Source organism: Colobus angolensis, unplaced genomic scaffold, assembly GCF_000951035.1.
Source record: "Colobus angolensis palliatus isolate OR3802 unplaced genomic scaffold, Cang.pa_1.0 Scaffold295, whole genome shotgun sequence".
In the NCBI taxonomy this organism is placed as follows: Eukaryota; Metazoa; Chordata; class Mammalia; order Primates; family Cercopithecidae; genus Colobus; species Colobus angolensis.
In genome coordinates, this window is record NW_012116210.1 from 1,587,216 (window position 1) to 1,612,294 (window position 25,079).

The 25,079-nt window shown below is 38.3% G+C and overlaps 1 protein-coding gene across 1 annotated transcript in view; it reads left to right on the forward strand.

Moving 5' to 3' along the window:
* ATAD2 (ATPase family, AAA domain containing 2) overlaps positions 1 to 25,079 on the forward strand; it is an 81,299-nt gene that overhangs the window by 17,604 nt on the left and 38,616 nt on the right. Inside the window, exons 3-13 of the mRNA XM_011949294.1 lie at positions 6,940 to 6,989; positions 7,786 to 7,951; positions 8,605 to 8,707; positions 8,956 to 9,043; positions 9,877 to 10,065; positions 10,544 to 10,661; positions 17,920 to 18,027; positions 19,883 to 19,991; positions 20,241 to 20,356; positions 21,848 to 22,022; positions 23,116 to 23,204. Coding sequence (XP_011804684.1) covers positions 6,940 to 6,989; positions 7,786 to 7,951; positions 8,605 to 8,707; positions 8,956 to 9,043; positions 9,877 to 10,065; positions 10,544 to 10,661; positions 17,920 to 18,027; positions 19,883 to 19,991; positions 20,241 to 20,356; positions 21,848 to 22,022; positions 23,116 to 23,204 — 1,311 coding nt within the window. The remainder of the gene's footprint in view (positions 1 to 6,939; positions 6,990 to 7,785; positions 7,952 to 8,604; positions 8,708 to 8,955; positions 9,044 to 9,876; positions 10,066 to 10,543; positions 10,662 to 17,919; positions 18,028 to 19,882; positions 19,992 to 20,240; positions 20,357 to 21,847; positions 22,023 to 23,115; positions 23,205 to 25,079) is intronic.

The following is a 25,079-nucleotide window of genomic DNA, read 5'->3' on the forward strand; positions in this document are numbered from 1 at the left end:
AAAAAAAAAAAAAAAATTAATACGTGGCCAGACACAGTGGTTCACACCTCTAATCCCAGCACTTTGGGAGACCGAGGCAGGCGGATCACGAAGTCAGGAGTTTGAGACCAGCCAGGCCAATATGGTGAAACCCCATCTCTACTTAAAAAAAAAAAAAAAATTAACTGGGCATGGTGGCACGCACCTGAGGTCCCAGCTACTCGGGAGGCTGAGGCAGAAGAATCGCTTGAACCCAGGAGGCAGAGGTTGCAGTGAGCTGAGACTGTGCCACTGTACTTTAGCCTGGGCAACAAAGCGAGACTCCATCTCAAAAAAAAAAAAAATTTAATATGTACACATTCGTACTTTTATTATTCAAATATGATACCTGTGATATGTATGAGTACAGCTAACAAGATTGGCTGATGTAGGATCAGTTCTCAGGTATTTGAGTATCTAAAGAGACCTTTTGTGACTATAACTTAGCTCGTGATTTATGGCTCCACTTAATGGTCTATACAAAGCCTTCATTCATAATCGTAGTTCTGTTTCTGATTGCTTGCTATAAAGTTTTTTTTTTTAATCAATTCTGAGTCATTTATGAATTTCTGTGTGTTGGTGTAATTTCTAAAGCAGTCTGTACATACGGTTTTTTGGTTTTGTTTTTAGTCTAATGAGGTGGCATGAAATCCATTTTAAACTCAAGAAATCGATTTTAATGGATCAGGTAGTTTGGCTAAATTCATGGAGCTGGAATATCTTTGGTTCAGGGCAAAAAGCCCCAGTTAGAGTAAAATTTGTTTGATGAAATAATTGTTTTGGCTGGGCACCATGGCTCACGCCTGTAATCTTAGCACTTTGGGAGGCCAAGGCAGAAGGATCACTTCAGTTGGGGAGTTTGATACCAGTCTGGGCAACATAACAAGACCCTATCTCTACAAAAAATAAAACAATTATCTGGGCATGGTGGCACACACCTGTAGTCCCAGCTACTGTGGAGGCTGAGGCAGGAGGATCACTTGAGCTGGGGAGTTCAAAGCTGCAGTGAGCTATAATCACACCACTGAGAGTGAGACCCTGTTTCCAAAAACAAAGAAAGAATCGTTCTTAGATTACTTCTTATAAATAAACAATTTGTAATGACTTAGAAGACTGAAATCCTCCTGCTCTTAAATGGAATTTTGATTTTTTTTTTTTTTTTTTGAGACAGAGTCTCGTTCTGTTGCCCAGGCTGGAATGCAGTGGCATGATCTCAGTTTACTGCAACCTCCGCCTCCCAGGTTCAAGTGATCCTCTTGCCTCAGCCCACCTAGTAACTGGGATTATAGGCACACACCACCATGCCCAGCTAATTTTTGTATTTTTAGTAGAGATGGGGTTTCGCCATGTTGGCCAGGCTGGTCTCGAACTCCTGACCTCAGGTGATCCACCCACCTCAGCCTCCCAAAGTGCTGGGATTACAGGTGTGAGCCACCATGCTGGCCTGGAATTTTGATTCTTTTATTTTGTATGCCATATTTTCTAGATAAGCGAGGTTATGCCCTTTTGAGTTTTTGATTTTTTTCTCAGCTATTTCATCATTCTTTTAATACATATTTTTTAATTTGCATCTTATTTCATCCATTATTTAGGGAGTGTTTTATACTGTATTTTATGAAATCAGCAGTTAAAGCATATGACAATGTTTATGGGACACTAAAAAAAATAACACAGTTGCCATCAATAAGACGCATTACAATTTCAGAGATGTTAAAATGGGGGAAATGTACAACGATGAAGTACAATATAAACTAGCCCGATATTTCTGAAATTTGAAGTCTTAAGGTTTATTCTTCTGGGGTAAGGTAGTGGTCCATTAACTGCCTCTGAGAACTTAAAATTGTTTTTCACGATCTGAAGAAAAAAATAAACATTTTAGGCCCCCTAAATTGTTACCTTATAGAGAATTGCCATAAAATTTGATGCCATACATTTGTGTTTACAGTTGAATTGGCATCAGGTAGTACTACATTAGTTATCTTAGATTAATGAGATAAGAACAGAATCAGACTTGAATACATAATTGATGCATCTGCTTCTGTATGAAAGGCAATGTGATGTGATAGCATGACATACTATTTAAATAAATGTTTGGCACACTTCCAGTAAAGAGAAGTGGATGAGTTGCCTCATCATGGTACCAGCAGTATATAGCAACTATGATACACAACATGCCAAACTCAAGAGAAACTGATAGCAGTCAATACCACATTCATACACCAAATGGTTATTTCATTTTAGCAAAACCCCTTATTACATTAAGTTTTTATGGTTTTATAGTTTTATTTGTATAAAACTTATAGATGAACTTCTATTTAGTTTGGTTTACATAGTCATACAAAAAAATTAATGTTGGAAGTCCTGTTTTTACTTTTGAAAGGATCTGTACATTATTCAAGTTTATAAAACATTGTGCTTGGCTTTATGTTAGAAAGGTTTTAAGGGAGTGTAATAAAATAAATGCTTTCGATCTGGATTTAAAGAGGAATGACTTGGTATTTTTAATTAGATTACTTCTAAAATGTAGAATTTTTTATTAATTATCTTTTTTATTAATTATTAATCTTTTATTTTTTAATTTTAAATTTATAAATAAATTTTTTATTTATTAATCTTTTTTATTAATTATTTTTTTCTTTGTGAAACTATTACCTTGCTCTGTCACCCAGGCTGGAGTGTAGTGGCATGATCATGGCTCACCGTAGCCTCAACCCCCCCAGGCTCAAGTGAGCCAGTGGTCCTCCCCACCTCAGCCTACCAAGTAGCTGGGACTACAAGTTTGCACCACCACACCTGGCTCTTTTTTTTTTGGAGACAGAGTCTCACTCTTTTTGCCCAGGCTAGAGTGCAGTGGCACAATCTTGGCTCACTGCAACCTCAGCCCCCTGGCTTCAAGTGATTCTCCTGCCTCAGCCTCCGAGTAGCTGAGATTACAGGTATGCCCTACCATACCCAGCTAATTTTTGTATTTTTAGGAGAGGTAGGATTTCACCATGTTGGACAGGCTGGTGTAGAACTCCTGACCTCAAGTGATCTGCCTGCCTTGGCCTCCCAAAGAGCTGGGATTACAGGCGTGAGCCACCACACCCTGCCTCATTTTTAAATTTTTTGTAGAGATGGAGTCTCACCATGTTACCCAGGCTTGTCTGGAACGTTTTTGGACTCAAGCAATCCACCCTGCCTCAGCCTCCCAAAGTGCTGGGATTACAGGCACTAGCCACTGTGCCTGGCCATATTAATTTCTTAATAACAGCTTTATTGAGATATAATTTATACACCATAAAATTCACAATTCTAAAGTGTACAATTCCATGGTGTGTGTGTGTGTGTGTGTGTGTATTTTTTTTTGAGATGGAGTCTCGCGCTGTCGACCAGACTGGAGTGGAGTCTTGGCTCACTGCAACCTCTACCTCCCAGGTTTAAGCAATTTTCCTAACTCAGCCTCCTGAGTAGCTGGGATTACAGTCATGTGCCACCATGCCCAGTTTTGTTTTTTTTTTGACAGAGTTTTGCTCTTGTTGCCCAGGCTGGAGTGCAATGGCATGATCTCGGCTCACTGCAACCTCCGCCTCCCGGGTCCAAGCGATTCTCCTGCCCCAGCCAACCAAGTAGCTGGGATGTGCCACCACGTCCTCGGTGCAGATTTCCTGTACAAAAATCCTCTCCCTACATTCAGGTCATTCTTACAAATAGTGATGATTATTTTGCGTAGTGGTAACATCAGTATCTGTTTGCATAAGGCTTATATAAAAGAGCCTACAGTATTTTTGAGTCCTTTTTCATATACTTTCCCTGTTTCTTTTTCACTGTTGTCAGCATGCCTGACTATAGAAATCTCTTTATTTCCTTCCTTTTCATTCTTTTTTTTACTCTTTGTTTTCAATCTACTTGAGGCTCAAAGACCAGAGGATCAAGATTCTTAGAGAAAGACAGAAGGATATGAGTAACTGTGTCATGAGGGCAGGATCTACATATGTACTTGATCCTGGGGCTCAACTAGGGTACAGTGATTATGTATAGTCTTCGCAGAGGGTACACAAAACCTCTGAAGTAATATTTAAACTTGTGTATACTGTAGCTTTCATCAGATTTGCAGAGGTTGACAAAGTCCAGCTGCATAGTTTTGTAAATAGTTTCCTTGGAACACTGCCATACCCATTCATTTTGTGTGTGGCTCCTTTCACCCTGTAATGTTAGGTAGCTGTGACAGAGGAGACTGTATGGCTCACAAGCTTAAAACATTTACTGTGTAGCAATCGAAGGAGAAGTTTACCAACCCTTGGAAGGTTGCTTTCCTCCTGCAGGCAAAAAGAAGGCAGTGGGGTGGGTGGTTCAGAAAAATAGTGCTTTAGTCATTCTATTTCTAGCGTCTGAAAGGGGCCTGATTTATAAAATGTATAGACCTACATGGTATAAAGGGAGGAGCTCCTTTATGAGAAGAGTCTGTGAGCCTTTGAAGAAACTAAGCCTTTACCTACTCAAAAGTTTGTTTGTTGGTTGGTTGGTTTATTTGTTTTTTGAGATGGACCCCGTGCTCTGTCGCCCAGGCTGGAATGTAGTGGTGCAATCTTGGCTCACTGCAGCCACTGCCTCCCAGGTTCAAGTGATTCTCCTGCCTCAGCCTCTTGAGTAGGTGGGACTACAGGTACCTGGCTGACCCTTTTTTTTTTTTTTTTTTTAAGTAGCAATGGGGTTTCACCATGTTGGCCAGGCTGGTCTTGAACTCCTGATCTCAAGTGATCCACCCACCTCAGCCTCCCAAGGTGCTGGGATAACAGGCATGAGCCAATGTGCCCAGCCAGAAGTTTTTATTTTCTTCTTAATTCTTACCTGTCTTCCAAGAGAGATGATGAATTAATGAAGACTTACTTTGTTAACGAGAATATATAAGTTAACTCATCTGGGAAAGATGGTTTTATTTTACTTTAAGTTGTAATATTTGAAATTCCACATATAAACCAGCTCACTTGCAAATAGCTTGATACATAGGTCGATTAACAGGTGCAGCCTAAATATGGAAAATTGAGTCACTAAAAACAAATTAATGGCACATACTGTTTTGCTTAGATTCTTTTTGTTTTTTCCTTTTTTTGTGTGTGGCGGGGTCTCACTATGTCACCCAGGCTGGAGCGCAGTGGCACAATCTCAGCTCACTGCAAGCTCTGCCTCGCAGGTTCACGCCATTCTCCTGCCTCAGCCTTCCCAGTAGCTGGGACTACAGGTGCCCAGCACCACGCCCAGCTAATTTTTTTGTATTTTTAGTAGAGACGCGGTTTCACCTTGTTGGCCAGGATGGTCTCGATCTCCTGACCTCATGATCCGCCCATCTCGGCCTCCCAAAGTGCTGGGATTACAGGCATGAGCCACCGTGCCTGGCCCCCTCATCTTTTCTCTAAAACTCGACTAAGCAGCCGGGTGCGGTGGCTCAGGCCTGTTATCCTAGCACTTTGGGAGGCCGAGGCGGGTGCATCACAAGGTCAAGAGATCAAGACCATCCTCGCTAACACGGTGAAACCCCATCTCTACTAAAAATACAGAAAAAATTAGCCGGGCATGGTGGCGGGCGCCTGTAGTCCCAGCTACTCAGGGAGGCTGAGGCAGGAGAATGGCGTGAACCCGGGAGGCGGAGCTTGCAGTGAGCCGAGATTGCGCCACTGCACTCCATCCTGGATGACAGAGCGAGACTCCGTCTCAAAAAAAAAGATGAAGGGGATATTTTTTATAGGGCTTGGAAGATGTTTCCAGTTCACAGATTGTGTTTGCCAGTTTGTAGATGGAATAGATCATTTACAAATGGGACTATTTCTACATGTGAGTGAAAATCATGCATATAAAGATTGTAGCCAGCAGGTGTTTTTAAAAGACAATTAACATATCACTAAGAGGCATTTGTTGTGTTTATAGTAATAAATTTCTCAAGGATATGGGACCACTGTACCCTTGTGTCATAAAACAGGTCTTGATTTTGCTCGGTTTAGTTCAATGTTTAGTTCAGCTCTACTTAAATATTTAAGGATTTCATTTCATATTTCAACATACTTTTGATACATTCTGTTTAGCTAAGAGTTATTACATATATCATTGAACTTCAAATCAGAGTTCTTAGGCTTTGTTTGAATGTATTTAACCATAACTTATATAAACATACAGATTGTCAAGCTTTTTTTTTTTGAAACAGAGTCTCGTTCCATCGCCCAGACCAGAGTGCAATGGCGCGATCTCGGCTCACTGCAACCTCCACCTCCTAGGTTCAAGCGATTCTCCTGCCTCAGCCTCCTGAGTAGCTGGGATTACAGGCACCAGCCACCACGCCCAGCGAAGTTTTGTATTTTTAGTACAGACAGGTTTTCACCATGTTGGTTAGGCTGATCTGGAGCTCCTGACCTCAAGTGATTCACCCACTTCGGCCTCCTAAAGTGCTGGGATTACAGGCGTAAACTACCATGCCTGGCCTGTTTTTTTCAGTATATTTTAAGTTTTTAGGTGTCTTAGTATTTGTTCTCCAGGCTGATTTAACTTTTTGTGTTGTTTGTAGTATTATGGAATATAAGAAATACAATTATGTCAGTTATAGCCAGGTGTGGTGGCTCATGCCTATAATCCTAGCACTTTGGGAGGCTAGGGTGGGAGAATTGCTTGAGGCAAGGAGTTCAAGACCAACCTGGACAAAAAAGCGAGACCTCCCTATCTCTACAAAAAATGTTAAAAGTTAACTGGGTGTAGTGAGGCATGCCTGTAGTTCTACCTACTGGGGAGGCTGAGGTGGGAGGATTGCTTGAACCCAGCAGTTTGGGGCTGTAGTAAGTCATGATTGTGCCACTGCACTCCTGTTGGACAACGGAGTGAGATCCCATCTAAATAAATAAATAAAAATAAAGTTATGTCAATTGTTTTGAATTAATCTCATTTTTTAAAATATAGGCAGTTGGCCAGACAGCAGGCTGATAAAAAAAAAGAAGAGCGCAGAGAAGGTAAGTACTGTTAAAGGCATTTCAGATCTTAAAATGTGTAATTAATATTCTGTTTACCAGTTTCTTGAGGTACATGCAATAAATGTTACATGTTTAAAGTGTATAATTTGTTAGGTTTTAACATAAGTATATGCCATGAAGCCATCACCACAATAAGATAGTGAAGGTAATTATTACCCCCAAAAACTTCCCCAGGCCCTTTTATAATTCCTCCTGGCTCTTCTAGCTTCTTTCCTCACTCTTTGACACTACCCCCCACCAGATTCCTGAGCAAGTAATTTCATTGGAACATAGCTGTGACCATTCATTTTAGAATCTGTTCTCCGTTATTATAGCTTAGTTTATATTATCTAGAGTTTTACATAAATGGAATCATACAGTATTCTTTGTTTGGCTTCTTGCACTCATTGTAATTACTTTGAGAATCCGTGTGGTCGCTTTTTTGTTGCTGAGTAGTATTCCATTATATGGATATACCACAATTTATCTCTTCACCTTTTGAAGGACTTGGGTTGTTTCTGGTTTGGGGCTATCACAAAGCTGCTTTGAACATTCATGTACGAGTCTTTGTATTACATATCTTTCCTCTTCTCCTGGGAGTAGATAGGCTCGATCTTATGGTAGGTGAATGTTTTAACTTTATTTTTGTCTTCTAATGTTTTTAAGAAAGCTAAGTTTAAGATACTGTAATTTTGTTACATGAAAGTATAGCTTTTCAATTGTTCATTTCAGAATTGTTTTATAAATACTATTACTTCAAATGTTTCTATTTATTTTTATGTATGCATTTGTGAAGACAAAGTGATTCCAGTTACTCGGTCATTGAGGACTAGAAACATCATTCAAAGTACAGAACACTTACATGAAGATAATGGTGATGTTGAAGTGCGTCGAAGTTGTAGGATTAGAAGTCGTTATAGTGGTGTAAACCAGTCCATGCTGTTTGACAAACTTATAACTAAGTAAGTAAAAATTCCTTAGATCAAGATGATTTATCTGTCAGAGACTTTTTGTTCGGGAAGAATCATGGATTTCAACCAGCTCAGACATTTAATGCATTCTACTACGTAAAGCATAGAGGAGAATGATTATTTGTGGTTTTTTGTTTGTTTGTTTTTGAGACGGAGTCTAGCTCTGTCGCCTAGGCTGGAGTGCAGTGGCATGATCTTGGCTCACTGCAAGCTCTGCCTCCCGGGTTCAAGCCATTCTCCTGCCTCAGCCTTCCGAGTAGCTGGGACTACAGGCACCCACCACTACACCTGCTATTTTTTTTTTGTATTTTTAGTAGAGACAGGGTTTCACCGTGTTTGCCAGTATGGTCTCGATCTTCTGACCTCCTGATCCACCCGCCTTGGCCTCCCAAAGTGTTGGGATTACAGGCGTGAGCCACCGCATCCAGCCCGAGAATGATTATTTGAGGTCTTTTTGACAATTCTATATATGTCTCTATTCTTGGAAAGAAATTTAAAAATATTTTTATACAAGTAAATCAGTGCTTTTTATAAAAATATTTAAAACCTTAGTGCCAAAAGATTGCAGTGGAAGAAAATAAAGGTTTTTAAATTCTGCTACTCTTTTACAATTTTCACTTATATTTGTTATCTTTTTTTTAAAGCACTGCTGAAGCTGTACTTCAAAAAATGGATGACATGAAGAAGATGCGTAGACAGCGAATGAGAGAACTTGAAGACTTGGGAGTGTTTAATGAAACAGAAGAAGTAAATATATTCTTCTATTAAGGGAATGATTTAATAATATCCAGTTAAATTTTTTTTTATAGTACCTAATCCATTTTTGCTTAAACATCACTTTTTCCAGCATTTATTTGATCAGTCAACAGTTACTGCTAGAAATTTAAGAGTTTATGGCTGTAAATATCTTCATTTTGAACAAGATTGGAGGATCCAACTTAATTTTTTTAATAAATAGATTCCAAATGTTAATGGCTTTTATTTAAACATTTCAGAGCAATCTTAATATGTACACAAGAGGAAAACAGAAAGATATTCAAAGAACTGAGGAAGAAACAAGTGATAATCAAGAAGGCAGTGTGGGTTAGTCTCTTCTCTTATTCTGTCTTCTGGGATTGAATTTAAGAACTTTTTATTTAGTAGAAAATAGCCTTTTTATTTAGAAAGTGTGACATTTATGGTAGTTTGTGAGAGATCAGAGGATTGGTAACTTAAAAGTGGGAACAGGGGAGAGCTTAAAAGGATAGTATATTTTGTTTGGGAAAGTAACTGAAATCAGCAATCTAAAGCAAATAATATTGGTTTGCTTATGTAATACATCTGCTATGGACAACACGCTGTATATCTCTTTTTTAGTTTAAAGGTGATGAAAATTATGTTTTGCTATTCCATTTAGAACTTATTACCATAGTCTGTTAGAACTTACCTTGAGTGAAAATCAGTTTTCTGAAATGCATTTTAAATGTTTGGTGAGCATGTTTTACCATAATCATAAGTAGATTGAGTTATGCAGCATGTAACTCTATGACAGCCAGATGGGCTGGGTGAAATGTCAAACTTAAGTTTAGAAAGCAAAAGCTTAATGAGGAAATTCGAAAACTTGTCAAAAAGTTATATTAACTTGGACGCTTAAGTTTAGTCATCTATATTAATGAAATTCATAGAAAGACTATAAATTTTAGTTTGGTACTTGCTTAACAGTAGTCTTCAAACTTCTTTCTCTGCTTCTTTTTTTCCTTCCTCTCGTTTTTCTACAGTTTTTTAATGTTGGAAAAGAATTATAAGTTCTTCCCATGAACAATCTAGGAGTAGATAAGCTTTAAAAGGGTGGATCTTTCTCTCCCAACTCACCTATGTTAAAAATTGTTAACATTTTGCTGAGTGTCCTTCTGGAAGTAAGTGTCTCTTAATCGTAGAATCATCTGAAGAGGGTGAAGACCAGGAACATGAAGATGATGGTGAAGATGATGATGATGACGATGATGAAGATGATGAAGATGATGATGATGAAGATGATGAAGATGAAGAAGATGGAGAAGATAATCAGAAACGATATTATCTTAGACAGAGAAAAGCTACTGTTTACTACCAGGCTCCACTGGAAAGTAAGTGCTATACATACTCTTTCCAGGAGATGTGATTATATTAGCTTTATATTTGCTGTTTCTCCTCTGTTATTCTTGTCTTTTTGGTATTTTTCATATTTTCATTTTGTTGAATACTCATTACTGTTGTCTTTACCTATCCTAAGTTTGTAACAAATAATTTCTCTGAAGAAAGTTAAATGTTAAGCCTTGACAAAAGCAAATAATTGGGCTGTTTTTGAATTTTAGATCTGTCTTTATTTTAAATTGCACAGCTTTCTACCTTTTGATTTATGTTAATACTATACCACAGTACTTGTGAGCATGAACATGCAAGGCTGATAATCACCTGTTACACATCTCTACAGTCACAATGATTGTTTATGGCCAGTGTGTGTTTTTGGTTGGTTGGTGTCTGTGCTATACATGTTATCAGCTGCAACCCTCTGGACATAAATGACTTAAAATATGAACAGCAAAATATTTTCTTTTTTTTTAGAACCTCGTCACCAGAGAAAGCCCAACATATTTTATAGTGGCCCAGCTTCTCCTGCAAGACCAAGATACCGATTATCTTCTGCAGGACCAAGAAGTCCTTACTGTAAACGAATGAACAGGTTTGGTTCTGAAATAGTGATTGATTTATGACAACATAATTGTGGTTATGTTAGGGCTGGACTTTAGACTTTCATGATTGGGTGTATTAGGATACAATTCTAGAATTGTGTATTTGGGAGAGCTTAGTTTCTATGCCTTTAGTAGTCTAATCCCCAGTACCACTGACTAGTTTTTGCTTTTGCTTCCACTAATAGGAAGTGTTAGTAACTACGTTAGTAAGGTAGTTTATTCCATTTTTCCACACTTTAATAATAGAGCAACCATAGACTCAGGGTTTACTGTAGTCCTGTCTCTGTGTTAAGCATTTTACATAGATTGTTTCATTTAATCTTCACATTAAGTTAGAATATAGGTTTAGTCTTTTCTTTGCATACTATCACAGATGCATTTTCCTACCATGTCAGATGTTCTAAGCTACATGGCCTCTAGACCTTTCATGACTCTGGTTATCTTTTTCTGGATCTATTTTATAATTTGTTCCTCTTCTGTTGTAGGAAACATTTATTTTCTTTGACTGTTCAATATTTGTGGATTTCTTTTCCTTCTACATCCCAACAGTTGTTGCTTGTTGGTCAAATTTAAGTCCAAAGAGATAAATCTTCTATTTTTATTTTACTTACTTATTTTGGGGGAGGTGGGGCGGGGTGGAATCTTGCTCTGTTCCCCGGGCCGGAGTGCAGTGGCGTGATCTTGGCTTACTGCAGCCTCTGCCTCCTGGGTTCAAGCGATTTTCCTGCCTCAGCCTCCCGAGTAGCTGGGACTACAGGCGCCTGCCACCACGCCCGGCTAATTTTTTTGTATTTTTAGTAGAGACAGGGTTTCACCATGTTGGCCAGACTGGTCTCAAATTCCTGACCTCAGGTGATCCACCCGCCTGGACCTCCCAAGTGCTGGGATTGCAGGCGTGAGCTACCGCACCTGGCCTCTTCTCCCATCTTTAATGAACGTATGTTTCTGGAAGTAACATATTTGTTGGTTGAATAACTCTACAGTTACCACCTACAATGTATGTGGGGTTTTTTTTGTTGTTGTTTTTATCCCTTTGATGTTCATGAGTTTCCATATTTGGTTCACAGTGTCTAGTCTTCCCCTGTGGAAAAAGCCTCACATCATTGAGTAGCTCCTTGTTACAGATTTGTTTTTTCTCCCCTAATTATTTGGGTTTTTTTTTTTTTTCTGACTTTTTTGTTTTTTTGAGACAGAGTCTCGCCTGTTTCCAGGCTGGAGTGCAGTGGCGCAATCTCGGTTCACTGCAACTGCTGTCTCCTGTTTTCAAGTGATTCTCCTGCCGCAGCCTCCCGAGTAGCTGGGATTATAGGCCTGTGCCATCATGCCTGGCTAATTATTTTTAAAGGTAATGTTACCTTTGAATAAGGTAACATAATAGCACAATTGCATCACTAGTATTTCAGTATATTCTTCATCTTTTGTCAAAGAATTAGAACTGGCAAGAAGTTGAAGTTCTTGGTTAGATTCAAAGTGCTGGTCCAGTGTCTGTGGGTGTAGTAAAATGGAGATTGGGGGATGAGCACATATGGGCCGATATATGTGTTTAAAATGTTTTTTATTTTTTATTTATTTTTGGTTTTTGTTTTTCAGATTTAGGGCACATTTTCCTATGAAAATAGATTATACTGACTTGTCTCAGCCCCTTTTCCATTTTTTTTTTTTTTAATTTTTCATTTCCATAGGTTTTTGGGGAACAGGTGGTATTTGCTTACATGAGTAAGTTCTTCAGTAGTGATTTGTGAGATTTTGGTGTACCCATCACCCAAGCAGTATACATTGAATCCAATTTGTTGTCTTTTATCCCTCACTCCCTTCCCACTCTTTCCCCGTGAGTCCCCACAGTTCATTGTGTCATTCTTATGCCTTTGCATCTTCATAGCTTAGCTCCCACTTATTAGTGAGAACACATGGAACATATGTTCGATTTTCCATTCCTGAGTTACTTCACTCAGAGTAATAGTCTCCAATCCCATCCTAGTAGCTGCGAATGCCATTAATTCATTCCTTTTTATGGCTAAGTAGTATTCTATTGTGTATATATACCACAACTTCTTTATCCACTTGTTGATTGATGGGGATTTTGGTTGGTTCCACATTTTTGCAATTGTGAGTCATACTGCTATAAACATGCGTGTGGAAGTATCTTTTTCGAATAATGACTTCTTTTCCTCTGGGTAGATACCCAGTAGTGGGATTGCTGGATCAAATGGTAGTTCTACTTTTAATTCTTTAAGGAATCTCCACACTGTTTTCCATAGTGGTTGTACTAGTTTACTTTCCCAACAGCAGTGTAGAAGTGGTCACTGTATACACACCAACATCTATTATTTTTTGATTTTTTGATTATAGCCATTTTTGTGGGGGTAAGGTGGTATCGCATTGTGGTTTTGATTTGCATTTCCCTGATCATTAGGGATGCTGAGCATTTTTTCATATGTTTGTTGGCCATTTGTGTATCTTCTTTTAAGAATTTTCTGTTCATGTCCATAGCCCACTTTTTGATGGGATTGTTTTTTTCTCGCTAATTTGTTTGAGTTTGTTGTAGATTCTAGATATTAGTCTTTTGCCAGATGTATAGATTATGAAGATTTTCTCCCATACTGTGCGTTGCCATTTTACTCTGCTGATTCTTCCTTTTGCTGTTCAAAAGCTCTTTAGTTTAATTAAGTCCCACCTGTTTATCTTTGCTTTAATTGTTTTTGCTTTTGGGTTCTTGGTCATGAAACCCTTGCCTAAGCCAATACCTAGATGGGTTTTCCTGATGTTATCTTCTAGAATTTTTATATAGTTTCAGGTCTTAGATTTAAGTCCTCGATCCATCTTGAGTTGATTTTTGTATAAGGTGAGAGATGGGGAACCAGTTTCATTATCCTACATGTGGCTTGCCAATTATCCCAGCACTATCTGATGAATAGGGTGTCCTTTCCCCACTTTATGTTTCTGTTTGCTTTGTTGAAGATCAGTTGACTGTAAGTATTTGATTTTATTTGTGAGTTCTCTATTCTGTTCCATTTGTCTATGTGCCTATTTTTATACCAGTACTGTGCTGTTTTGGTGATTATGGCCTTATAGCATAGTTTGAAATCAGGTAATGTAAGGCTTCCAGATTTGTTCTTTTTGCCTAGACTTGCTTTGGCTATGCAGACTCTTTTTTGCTTCCATATGAATTTTAGGATTGTTTTTTCTAGTTCTGTGAAGAATGATAGCTGGTATTTTGATGGGAGTTATGTTGAATTTGTTGCTTTTGGCAGTATGGTCGTTTTCACAATATTGATTCTACCCGTCCATGAGCATGGGATGTGCTTCCATTTGTTTGTGTCATCTGTGATTTCTTTCAGCAGTGTTTTGTAGTTTTCCTTGTAGAGGTCTTTTGCCTCTTTGGTTAGGTATATTCCTAAGTATTTTATTTTATTTTCAGCTATTGTAAAAAGGGTTGAGTTCTTATTTCACTCTTAGCTTGGCCGCTGTTGGTATATAGTAGAGCTACTACTGATTTGTGTACATTAATTTTGTATCCTGAAACTCTGCTGGATTCTTTTGTCAGTTCTAGGAGTTTTTTGCAGGAGTCTTTAGGGTTTTCTAGGTGTACAATCATATAATCAGCAAACAGACAGTTTGACTAACTTTTTACTGACTTGGATGCCCTTTTATTTTTTTCTGTTGTCTGATTGCTGTGGCTAGGACTTCCAGTACTGTGTTGAATAGAAGTGGTGAGAGTGGGCATCCTTGTCTAGTTCTAGTTCTCAGAGAGAATGCTTTTAACCTTTCCCCATTCAGTATTATGTTTCCTGTGGATTTGTCATAGATGACTTTTATTATATCGAAGTATGTTCTTTGTATGCTGACTTTGCAGAGAGCTTTAATCATAAAGGGATGCTGGATTTTGTTGAATGCTTTTTCTGCATCTATTGAGATCATGTGATTTTTGTTTTTAATTCTGTTTAAGTGGTGTATCACATTTATTGACTTGAGTATGTTAAACCATCCCTGCATCCCTGGTATGAAACCCCCTTGATCATAGAAGATTATCTTTTTGATATGTTGTTGGATTTGATTAGCTAGTATTTTGTTAAGGATTTTAGCATCTATGTTCACAGGGATGTTGGTCTGTAGTTTTCTTTTTTGGTTATGTCCTTTCCTAGTTTTGGTATTAGGGTGATACTGGCTTCATAGAATGATTTGGGGAAGATTCCCTCTTTCTCTACCTTGTGGAATAGTGTTTACAGTGTTTTTAAACTGAAGTAATGACCTTTCTACAGTATAGAGTAATTAATTGCTAAGAACCTGGACCCATGACTAGGACTGTCTAGGCTTGGAGCTCAGCTCTACTAGTTATTAGTGGCCTTTGGCAAGTTACTTAACTCTGTTTCAGTTTTTTGTTGTTGTTGATTTTTGTTTGGTTGGTTGGTTTTTTTTTTTTGAGACGGAGTTTCGCTCTTTTTGCCCAGGCTGGAATGCAATGGCCCAATCTCAGCTCACTGCAACCTCCGCCTCCCGGGTTCAAGCGATTCTCCTGCCTCGGCCTCTCGAGTAGCTGGGATTGCAAGCATGCGCCACCATGCCTGGCTAATTGTTTGTATTTTTAGTAGAGACGGGGTTTCTCCATGTTGGTCAAGCTGGTCTTGAACTCCCAACCTCAGGTGATCCACCCGCCTCGGCCTCCCAAAGTGCTGGGATTACAGGTGTGAGCCACTGCGCCTGGCCTGTTTCAGTTTTTTTTATCTGTAAAGTGAGGATAGTAGAACCTGTCTCAGTATTGTGAGAATTAGATGAGTTAATACATGTAAAGCATTTAAAGTAGTGTCTACCATACATTAAGTGCTGTATGTATTTGCTGTTATAACTGTACTTTGATGTTTAAAAATAATCTCCATTTTGCAAATCAAACATCAGAAATTTCACGTTGGTCCACAGGTTGTGTTATTGTTTGCTTTTAACTTTATTGGTTGTGAAATAAAAAACTGGAAATCATCAGTATAGTAATGTATAGAATGCGGATATTTTAAATAAACATATAGGTTTGAATTCTGACAACATCAATGACTAATTCTGATATTTTGAGTAAATTATTTAACCTGGAAGCCACACTGGCCCTAACTGTAAATTGAGCCTACTAATAATCCACTTTTCCACAATTTTAATTAAGATTAAATACTACATCAAGCACACAGTACAGAAAGCAGTCAGTTAATGTTAGTCTTTTTTTATTAATCGGGAGGTTAGTCTGAATTCTGGGACTACACATAAAATTATGTGAATACATTAAAGTCTAATATTCATGATAATAAGGAAAAAGTTAGTTTTTCATATAAAATTGCAGACTTGTACTGGATATAATAATTTTAGTTTCAGGCTAATCACAAAGATGGTCCTGGGTGTATTTGGGTAGATGGATGGGTGAAAGATTATTTTCTCATTTATTTCTGTGTTTCCACAACCCCTTATCCAAAACGCTTGGAAAACCATTTGTGTTTCAGAATTCAGACTTTTTGGCTGGATTTACAGATAACATACAACATATATAGTATGACAACATTAATATCTCTAGGGTCTCCAAGCCAGCACTGTGTAGTCAAATATATTAATAATTCTGTAGTAAAATATATGAATAATCATAGTAAGTGGGACAAAATATAAACTAAAAATTGCCTTGTACTATGTCCAGTTATGATTTGCTACAAGGGAATAATGGAATAACTTCAGAGTTTTTTGGATATATGTTTCTGGAACTACTATGCTTTTATATTTTTGGAAATAACTACTTACCATCATTGCACTCTGACTCAGAAAATTTCTAGACCCTGAGCAAGTTAAAGTTCTTCCTAGCCAGACTCTTTTGTTTTTTCTGTGAGTCTTTTGCAACCATTCAAAGGTAGAAGCTTGATTAAAAATTTTCTTGTATATTTGTAATACCCGGCTTCTTATTTAGTATTACCAACCAGCCTAAGTATTTGATAGTATGTCTTTCTTTTTTGTGAGAAAACTTATGGGTTGAGTAACTCATCCGCATTTACACAGCTGTTAAGTGACAGTTGTGAATTTACAGTGGATGGTATACTGTTGATAAAAGGCCATCTTATTCTTCACTATTTCCTAGCATTTAAAAAGTCTTTCTTGATACCCTTTTGTTTACATAAAATCTCATTTCCTTCTTTTAAACTTGTTTGATATTTTAGGCCGGGCATGATGGCTCACACCTGTAATCCCAATACTTTGGGAGGCTGAGGTGGGCGGATCACAAGGTCAGGAGTTCAAAACTAGCCTGGCCAACATGATGAAACCCCATCTCTACCAAAAATAAATAAATAAATAAGATACAAAAGTTAGCTGGGCATGGTGGCACGTGCCTGTGGTCCCAGCTTCTTGGGAGGCTAAGGCAGGAGAATTGCTCAACTGGGACCCAGGAGGCAGAGGTTCAGTGAGCTGAGATCACGCCACTGCACTCCAGCCTGGGCTACAGAGTGAGACTTTGTCTCAAAAAAGTTATGTGATATTTTAAAGTAGGTAATTTCCTCCCAAATGTGAATATTATGTATAGTGTAATATTGAAAATAGTTTCAAATTACAGTCCCAAATGCTTTTTTTTTTTTTTTTTTTTTAAATAGAGGCAGGGGCTTACTTTATCACCCAGCAGGCTGCAGTGCAGTGGTGCAATCATGGCTCACTACAGCCTCATCCTCTCAGGCTCAAGCAAATCTCCCACCTCAGCCTCCTTAGTATCTAGGACAACATATGTGCACAACCATACCTGTCTAAGCTTTTTGATTTTTAGTAGAGACCAAATCTTGCCAAGTTGCTCAAATGATTTTTAGTTGAGACGAAGTCCCACTGCATTGTTCTCAAACTCCTGTCAAGTGATCCTTCCTACTCGGTCTCCAAAAGTGTTGGGATTACAGGTGTGAGCCAACATGCCTAGCCCCAAATATTCTATTACCCTCTTTATACCACCTTTCACTTCAAGAATAACTGGTTTGTGTCAAGACTAGGAAGTCACCCTGCCTTCTGTCTTCATGAACATTTGATATTCAGCTCTGCCACAGTCCTCAGTCTTTTTTCCTTTCCTCTCAGTTGTTTGTCTTTTATTCCCTTTGAAAGATTCAGCCAACAAAGTTTATGTCAGTGGGTCAGCAGATATAATAATTTTATGATAAACCTTTTTGGAGCATTAGATATTTCTGATGCTTTTCTCATGCCTTTTCTTTTTCCTGCCCTCCCTTATCATGATCTCAATTGTCTTTTTTACTTTAGGCGAAGGCATGCAATCCACAGTAGCGACTCGACTTCATCTTCCTCCTCTGAGGATGAACAGCACTTTGAGAGGCGGAGGAAAAGGAGTCGCAATAGGGCTATCAATAGGTAAGTGCCATATCAATGCCTTTTTAAACTAGCAGATACACTTTTTAACAATTGATAAGAAAACAATAATTTGGGTATAAGTATAGACTGGCTGATTAAAAAGTTGCACAACAGGTTAATGTATAAACTAGAATGCTGTCTTGTTAGAATTACCTACAATTGAAACAGAATAACAGGTTAGAACATATGACTGATTTCTTGCCAAAATTTTTTTTTTGAGACAGGGCCTGGTTCTGTTTCCCAGGCTGGAGTACAGTGGCACGATCTTGGCTCACTGCAGCCACCACCTCCCGGGTTCATACGACTCTCCTGCCTCAGCCTCCTGAGTAGCTGGGACTACAGGTGTGCATCACCACACTCGGCTCATTTTTGTAGTTTTAGTAGAGATGGGGTTTCGCCGTGTTGGCCAGGCTGGTCTCGAACTGCTGGCCTCAAGTTATCCACCTGCCTCAGCCTCCCAAAGCTTTGGAATTACAGCTGTGAGCCACCATGCCTGGCCCGCTTGCCAAATCATTATATATGGCCCACAGTGGTTCTGGTCAAACAGTGACTTAAGGAAATAACCTTTTCTTTTTCATTTCATGTATATTTTTTCTTAGACTAATGGTAAGTTCTGAGGAACTCTTAAGGAAAATGGAAGGCTTTACTCATTTCATAATTCCTTGTAGTATAAGTTCACATATACTAACCAACTTATTTGATTTTCCCAATAATTGTTTAAGGGAGATACAGCAAGGATTATTTACATTTTAAAGATGTGGTTGAGTAAATGAAAATGCAGTGCTTAGGTGCTTGGATTTTTTTTTTTTTTTTAATAGAGACAGGTCCTCACTCTGTCACTCAGACTAGAGTAGAAGTGAGGCTGGTCTTGAACTCCTGACCTCAAGTGACTCGGCTGGGATTACAGGCGTGAGCCACCACACCTGGCCATAACTATCTTTTGAATATTTTTGAAAGTAGTTAGGGAACTTCCAGCCTGTCCAACATGGTGAAACCCCATTTCTACTAAAAATACAAAAATTAGCCGGGTGTTGGTGGTGCGCACCTGTAATCCCAGCTCCTCGGGAGGCTGAAGCAGGAGAATTGCTTGAACCCAGGAGGCAGAGATTGCAGTGAGCTGAGATCACGCCATTGCACTGCAGCTCATGCCATTGCACTGCAGCCTGGGTGACAGAGTGAGACTCCGTCTCAGAAAAAACACAAAAGACAAAACAATATAACAAAAAAGGAAGTAGTTAGGGAACTTGCTTGAGAGGATTGGTGTTGGATCCAAATGCTGCTAGACTGTGAATATTTTTTCTGAGAGGTGGTATAGCAGAGTTGTTATAGGTCTAGAGACAGACCACTTGTGTTTGATTCCTGGCCCTGCCATTTAATAGTTGGGTGATCTTGGACAAATCAGTTAATCTTTCTATGCCTTGGTTTTGTTTTAAAATGGGAAAAATAATAATACCTTTCTCATAAGACTGTTGTGAGGATTTATTGACTTAATCCATGTAAAGCACCTAAAACTAAAACAGTATCTGGCAAATGGTAAATACCCTATGTTAGACACCTCCATTAAAATGTAAGTTGGTACAATCTGATTTCACCACCGTGAATCACTTTACAGTGCCTGTGGCATCTTGATATTTTTATTTGATTATATATCTTTAATTTCAAAATAAAGCTTCAGATATAAAATATTTCTAACACTTAAGTTCTGGACCTATTACAGAAAATTAGAAAATTAAAATACATATCTTAAGATTGCTCCAGTTGAAATTTAGATTTTTTTTTTTAACTTAGATGTTTATATTCAAACATGGAATTTGGGAAGGAGGATGAGTTGATGGGTTTGTGTGGTTTTAAATAGGTGCCTCCCACTAAATTTTCGGAAAGATGAATTAAAAGGCATGTATAAAGATCGAATGAAAATTGGAGCAAGCCTTGCCGATGTTGATCCAATGCAACTAGATTCTTCAGTGAGTATTCTGTTTTGAAACATACTTGAACTATAATGTGCTTTGTTTTAGTTTTAAAGTTAAAAAAGGAACTGATGATTTTTCTTTTCAGTCAAACTCTAACCTTTAAAGACTTTTTTTGTTAATCTTAAGGTCACAATTAAGGTATTATTAATTCATTGTGTATGGGTTAGGTATAGTTAAGGTGTGGGGTGACATTTTAATCTGGACTCCAAATCTAAGAATATAAATGTTCGCTTCCATTACCAGGTACGATTTGATAGTGTTGGTGGCCTGTCTAATCATATAGCAGCTCTAAAAGAGATGGTGGTGTTTCCATTACTTTATCCAGAAGTCTTTGAAAAATTTAAAATTCAACCCCCAAGGTAATTTAATTATATTTTTAATTTTAGCTGAAAATCTGTGCTACTCTTGCCTCTTGTAGTTCTTATACCTTATTAACCCATTTTTAGGCGATGGTCCCCTTTTCCCTTTTCATTATACAACTTTTCTCTCTGAATCACCTTTATAGAAGCAATAATTTAAATAAACTTTTAAAAGTTAATAAAATTCCCCCCATCATAAAAGCAATATACCGGGCCGGGCGCGGTGACTCATGCCTTTATCCTAGCACTTTGGGAGGCCAAGGTGGGTGGATTGCCTGAGCTCAGGAGTTGGAGACCAGCCTGGGCAACATGGTGAAACCCCGTCTCTACTAAAATACAAAAAATTAGCCGGGCCTGGTACCGTGTGCCTGTAGTCCCAGCTACTTGGGAGGCTGAGGCAGAATTGCTTGAACATGGGAGGCGGAAGTTGCAGTGAGCTGAGATTGCGCCACTACACTCCAGCCTGGGTGACAGAGCGAGACACCATCTCCAAAAAAATAAGTAAATAAATAAATAAGTAATGTACCATATGTCAATCACAGGTAAACATTGGTAGGTTTTAAATTAAATTTTGTAATTTAAAAAATTAGAAAGTGGTCAGGCACAGTGGCTTACGCCTGTAATTCCAGCACTTTGGGAGGCCGAGGGGGGTGGATTACAAGTTCGGGAGTTCAAGACCAGCCTGGCCAACATGTTGAAACCTCGTCTTTACTAAAAATACCCAAAAAATTAGCTGGGCATGGTGGCGGGCGCCTGTTATCCCAGCTATTTGGGAGACTGAGGCAGGAGAATTGCTTGAACCCGGGATGCAGAGGTTGCAGTGAGCCGAGATGGCACCACTGCACTCCAGCCTGGGCAATGCAGCAAGACTGTCTCCAAAAAAAAAAAATTAGAAAGTACCAGGCATGGTGGCTCACACCTGTGATTCCAGTGACTTGGGACACTAAAACAGGAAGATTGCTTTAGCTCAGGAGTTTGAGGTTGCAGTGAGCTAGCATTATGCCACTGCACTCCAGCCTAGCTGACAGTGAGACCCCATCTCTAAAAATAACGCGGAAAGTTATTAATATTAAATAACATTTACTTCTTACAGGAAATGTTGTACGTGCCTAGTTAAAGTAATTTAGTAAATTAAAAAGAAATTTCTTGAATTTTCTTTCACATTTCTTCTTTGCAACCCCCATACAAATTGAATTACATGATTGTGATATCTGATTCCATATGCAAGGTGAGATAATATGATGAACATGATGAATGAATTGTTAAAATGTTTCAAATAGAGTTTTATTTACAGTTTCAATATTAATTTTACAGTATCAGTATTAACTCCCAGGTTTTAAGTTGTGCTTTGTGGCATGAAACTACAATAATTCAGTTGTCTTACACATTTTAATTTTCTAATTAAATGAATCACGAAATTGGTTTCTAATTTTTGTTTTAAAAGTGTGCTTTTTAAATGTAATACTAAAATATTAACGTATTGTTTTACAGAGGTTGTTTGTTTTATGGGCCACCTGGAACTGGAAAGACTCTGGTTGCCAGAGCACTTGCCAATGAGTGCAGTCAAGGGGATAAAAGAGTAGCGTTTTTCATGAGGAAAGGTGCTGATTGTCTAAGTAAATGGGTAGGAGAATCTGAAAGACAGCTACGATTGCTATTTGATCAGGTATGATATTAAAATTTTATATATATGGATAGTTCTGTAATCTAGGCAGATATGTGTGAGGATTAGATAACTCTTATATTTAATCCGTGTTCTAAATAAACCCAGAAGAATTAGACTAAGTATGTAATCTTTCTAGATTATTTTCTTTTATATGTCGAGATGACACTGACCTACAGTGAACAGTTTTATAGTAAGAAGGGAGAGAAATAATTGGATCTTAGTTCTTTGGAGTCTTAGGTCTCATACCTAGGAAGAGAGTGGTAATCTCATATTTAGAGATAGTAGTAGTGAATTATGGCTCAGTATGGGAATTGGAGACTAATTCTGCCCTGGGGCGGCTTTCATTTTCATATCCCGGATTGTATTGACAGCACATTGTGAGATAATACATTCTGATCTACTGAGGCATATTGCTGCAAATGCTTTTAAATCTCTTTTTGGAACTCTCCTGAGGTTCTTTTTTAATTTTATGTTTATGGAAATGGATAAAAACTGTGGCATCTTGCTAAAAAATGTTTTCCCATCCTGACATGGAGGAAGACTATGTCACTGTCTTCTATTCTTTGTCTTGTTTCCATAGGTAGTCTTCAACAGATATTTTTGTGTGTCCAGGAATGATAGCTATATGAAATCTAAGGTATATAACCAGTGGAGTATGTCTTTTGAAGACTTTTAGTCAAAAATGCAATTGAAAATTAAACCATATGTCATTATAATTGTTTGAATTCTTAAAACCCAGTTATTGGAACTTACATTTAAATTTGTAAATTATAAGTAGTTATAAGTTATAAATAAATTGAGGCTGAGGCAAGAGAATCACTTGAACCCAGGAGGCAAAGGTTGCAGTGAGCCAGGATCACGCCACTGCACTCCAGCCTGGGTGACAGTGTGAGACTCCACCTATTAAAAAAAGAAAAATTATAAATAAATTCTGGTAAGCAAGTTTGAAGAAAAGCTGATTGAAATAGTGTATATTCAGGTTCATAAATTCTGGTAAGCATGTTTGAATGAAAATTGATTAAAATGGTTTATATTAAGTCTATGTGTTTGAGGCTGTTTATGCTAACAAATGACCACTCAATCTGCTTTCTAGGCCTATCAGATGCGCCCATCAATTATTTTTTTTGATGAAATCGATGGTCTGGCTCCAGTACGGTCAAGCAGGCAAGATCAGATTCACAGGTAAAACTTGCTTGATGGCACTTCAACATTTCTTCCTGTTTCCTGAGTGGTATTGATGTGTGAGAGATAGAATGTTAAATGGTAAAAGAAACTTTATAAGCTAATAGTTCCTTTCTTTGGTAGTAGAACCCTAGTATATAGTACAAAAATAAAAAATGTGGACAGGCACAGTGGCTCATACCTGTAATCCTGGCACTTTGGGAGGCCAAGGTAGGCGGATCACTTGGGGTCAAGAGTTTGAGACCAGCCTGGCCAACATGATGAAACCCTATCTCTACTGGGAAAAAAAAAAAAAAAAAATTAGCCGGGTGTGGTGGTGCACACCTATAATCCCAGCTCCTTGGAAGGCTGAGGCAGGAGAATTAGGAGAATCACTTGAACATGGGAGGTGGAGGTTGTAGTGAGCTGAGATTACACCACTGCACTCCAGCCTGGGTGACAGAGTGAGACTCCCTCTCAAAAAAATAAAATAAACCTGCTCCGAGTGTCAGTGCGTTGTAAAGCATGGTTTAAAAATCTTGGTTATAGAAGAATTTTTTTTTTTGAGACGGAGTCTCGCTCTGTCGCCCAGGCTGGAGTGCAGTGGCCGGATCTCAGCTCACTGCAAGCTCCGCTTCCCGGGTTTACGCCATTCTCCTGCCTCAGCCTCCCGAGTAGCTGGGACTACAGGCGCCCACCACCTCGCCCGGCTAGTTTTTTGTATTTTTTAGTAGAGACGGGGTTTCACCTTGTTGGCCAGGATGGTCTCGATCTCCTGAGCTCGTGATCCGCCCGTCTCAGCCTCCCAAAGTGCTGGGATTACAGGCTTGAGCCACCGTGCCTGGCCTGGTTATAGAAGATTTAACTCATGATAGAAACAAATGTCTGCAGGTCAGTGATGTTAAGCCAGTAGTAAGAGTAGGGCTATGGTGGGGAATGTGACTGAATGTCCTATCACAGGAGCATATCCAGTTGCTGTTATGTCTGACCTGTTACTGATGTGCAGAAGCTTACCCAGGCTTGAAAAATCGATTTTGTTCCCTCAGATTTTATGTTCAAATTAAGTATCTTAAATTTTGCCAGCTAATTTGGATGCTTTTAAGACATTGCCTGTGCTAAACAAAATCTAACTTAGGGCATTACTACTAGTTTAGGATTCTAATACTAGACCAATCTCCTCATTTTAAAGATGGGTAAATTGAACCCTCAACCCCGATGATTAGTTGCTTATCCAAGGGAGCACTTTTACTAGTGCTACTGTCCCAACCTGAATCTAAATTGCTTTTAGTCCCAATTCATTTCAGTTTTTTAGAACTTCTTTTTAAATGGTTTCATGAATGACGTGTAATTGCTTAATTCATTTGGAATATCCAAAAGGAAATGTTTGCTTGTCTTTATATATGCTAGTAGTATTGTTTTATGTTGTAGATAATGTAGAAGATGAATAAGATATAGTGTGTGATTGATAGGTGGGTTTTGGCTTTTCTAACATCTAACAAGATTTGCTATATTCTAATGGCCTTTTGAACTTGATGATAAACAATTTTGTTTGTTGCTGTGACTAAATTAAAATATATGTTAAGTACCATGGTAAAGTAGTTTTGTCTCTGCATGTCCTATTAGTAATCAGATAAATTTTTTATATGTGACACATTTCATTATCAGTCACACTATTCATTGTGCTAACAGGAAGAAACATATTTAACAATACTTCCATCATTTCATAATCAAGTAAGTTGAGTACTTACTGTGTTTTGGGATAGTTCTAAAGGTATTGGAAGACTTTTGGCAAAAAAATTACAGAGTAATTGTAGCAAAACTATGCTATCTCATATATATATATTTTTTTTTTCTTTTTTTTTCTTTTTTCTTTTTTTTTGAGACAGAGTCTCGCTC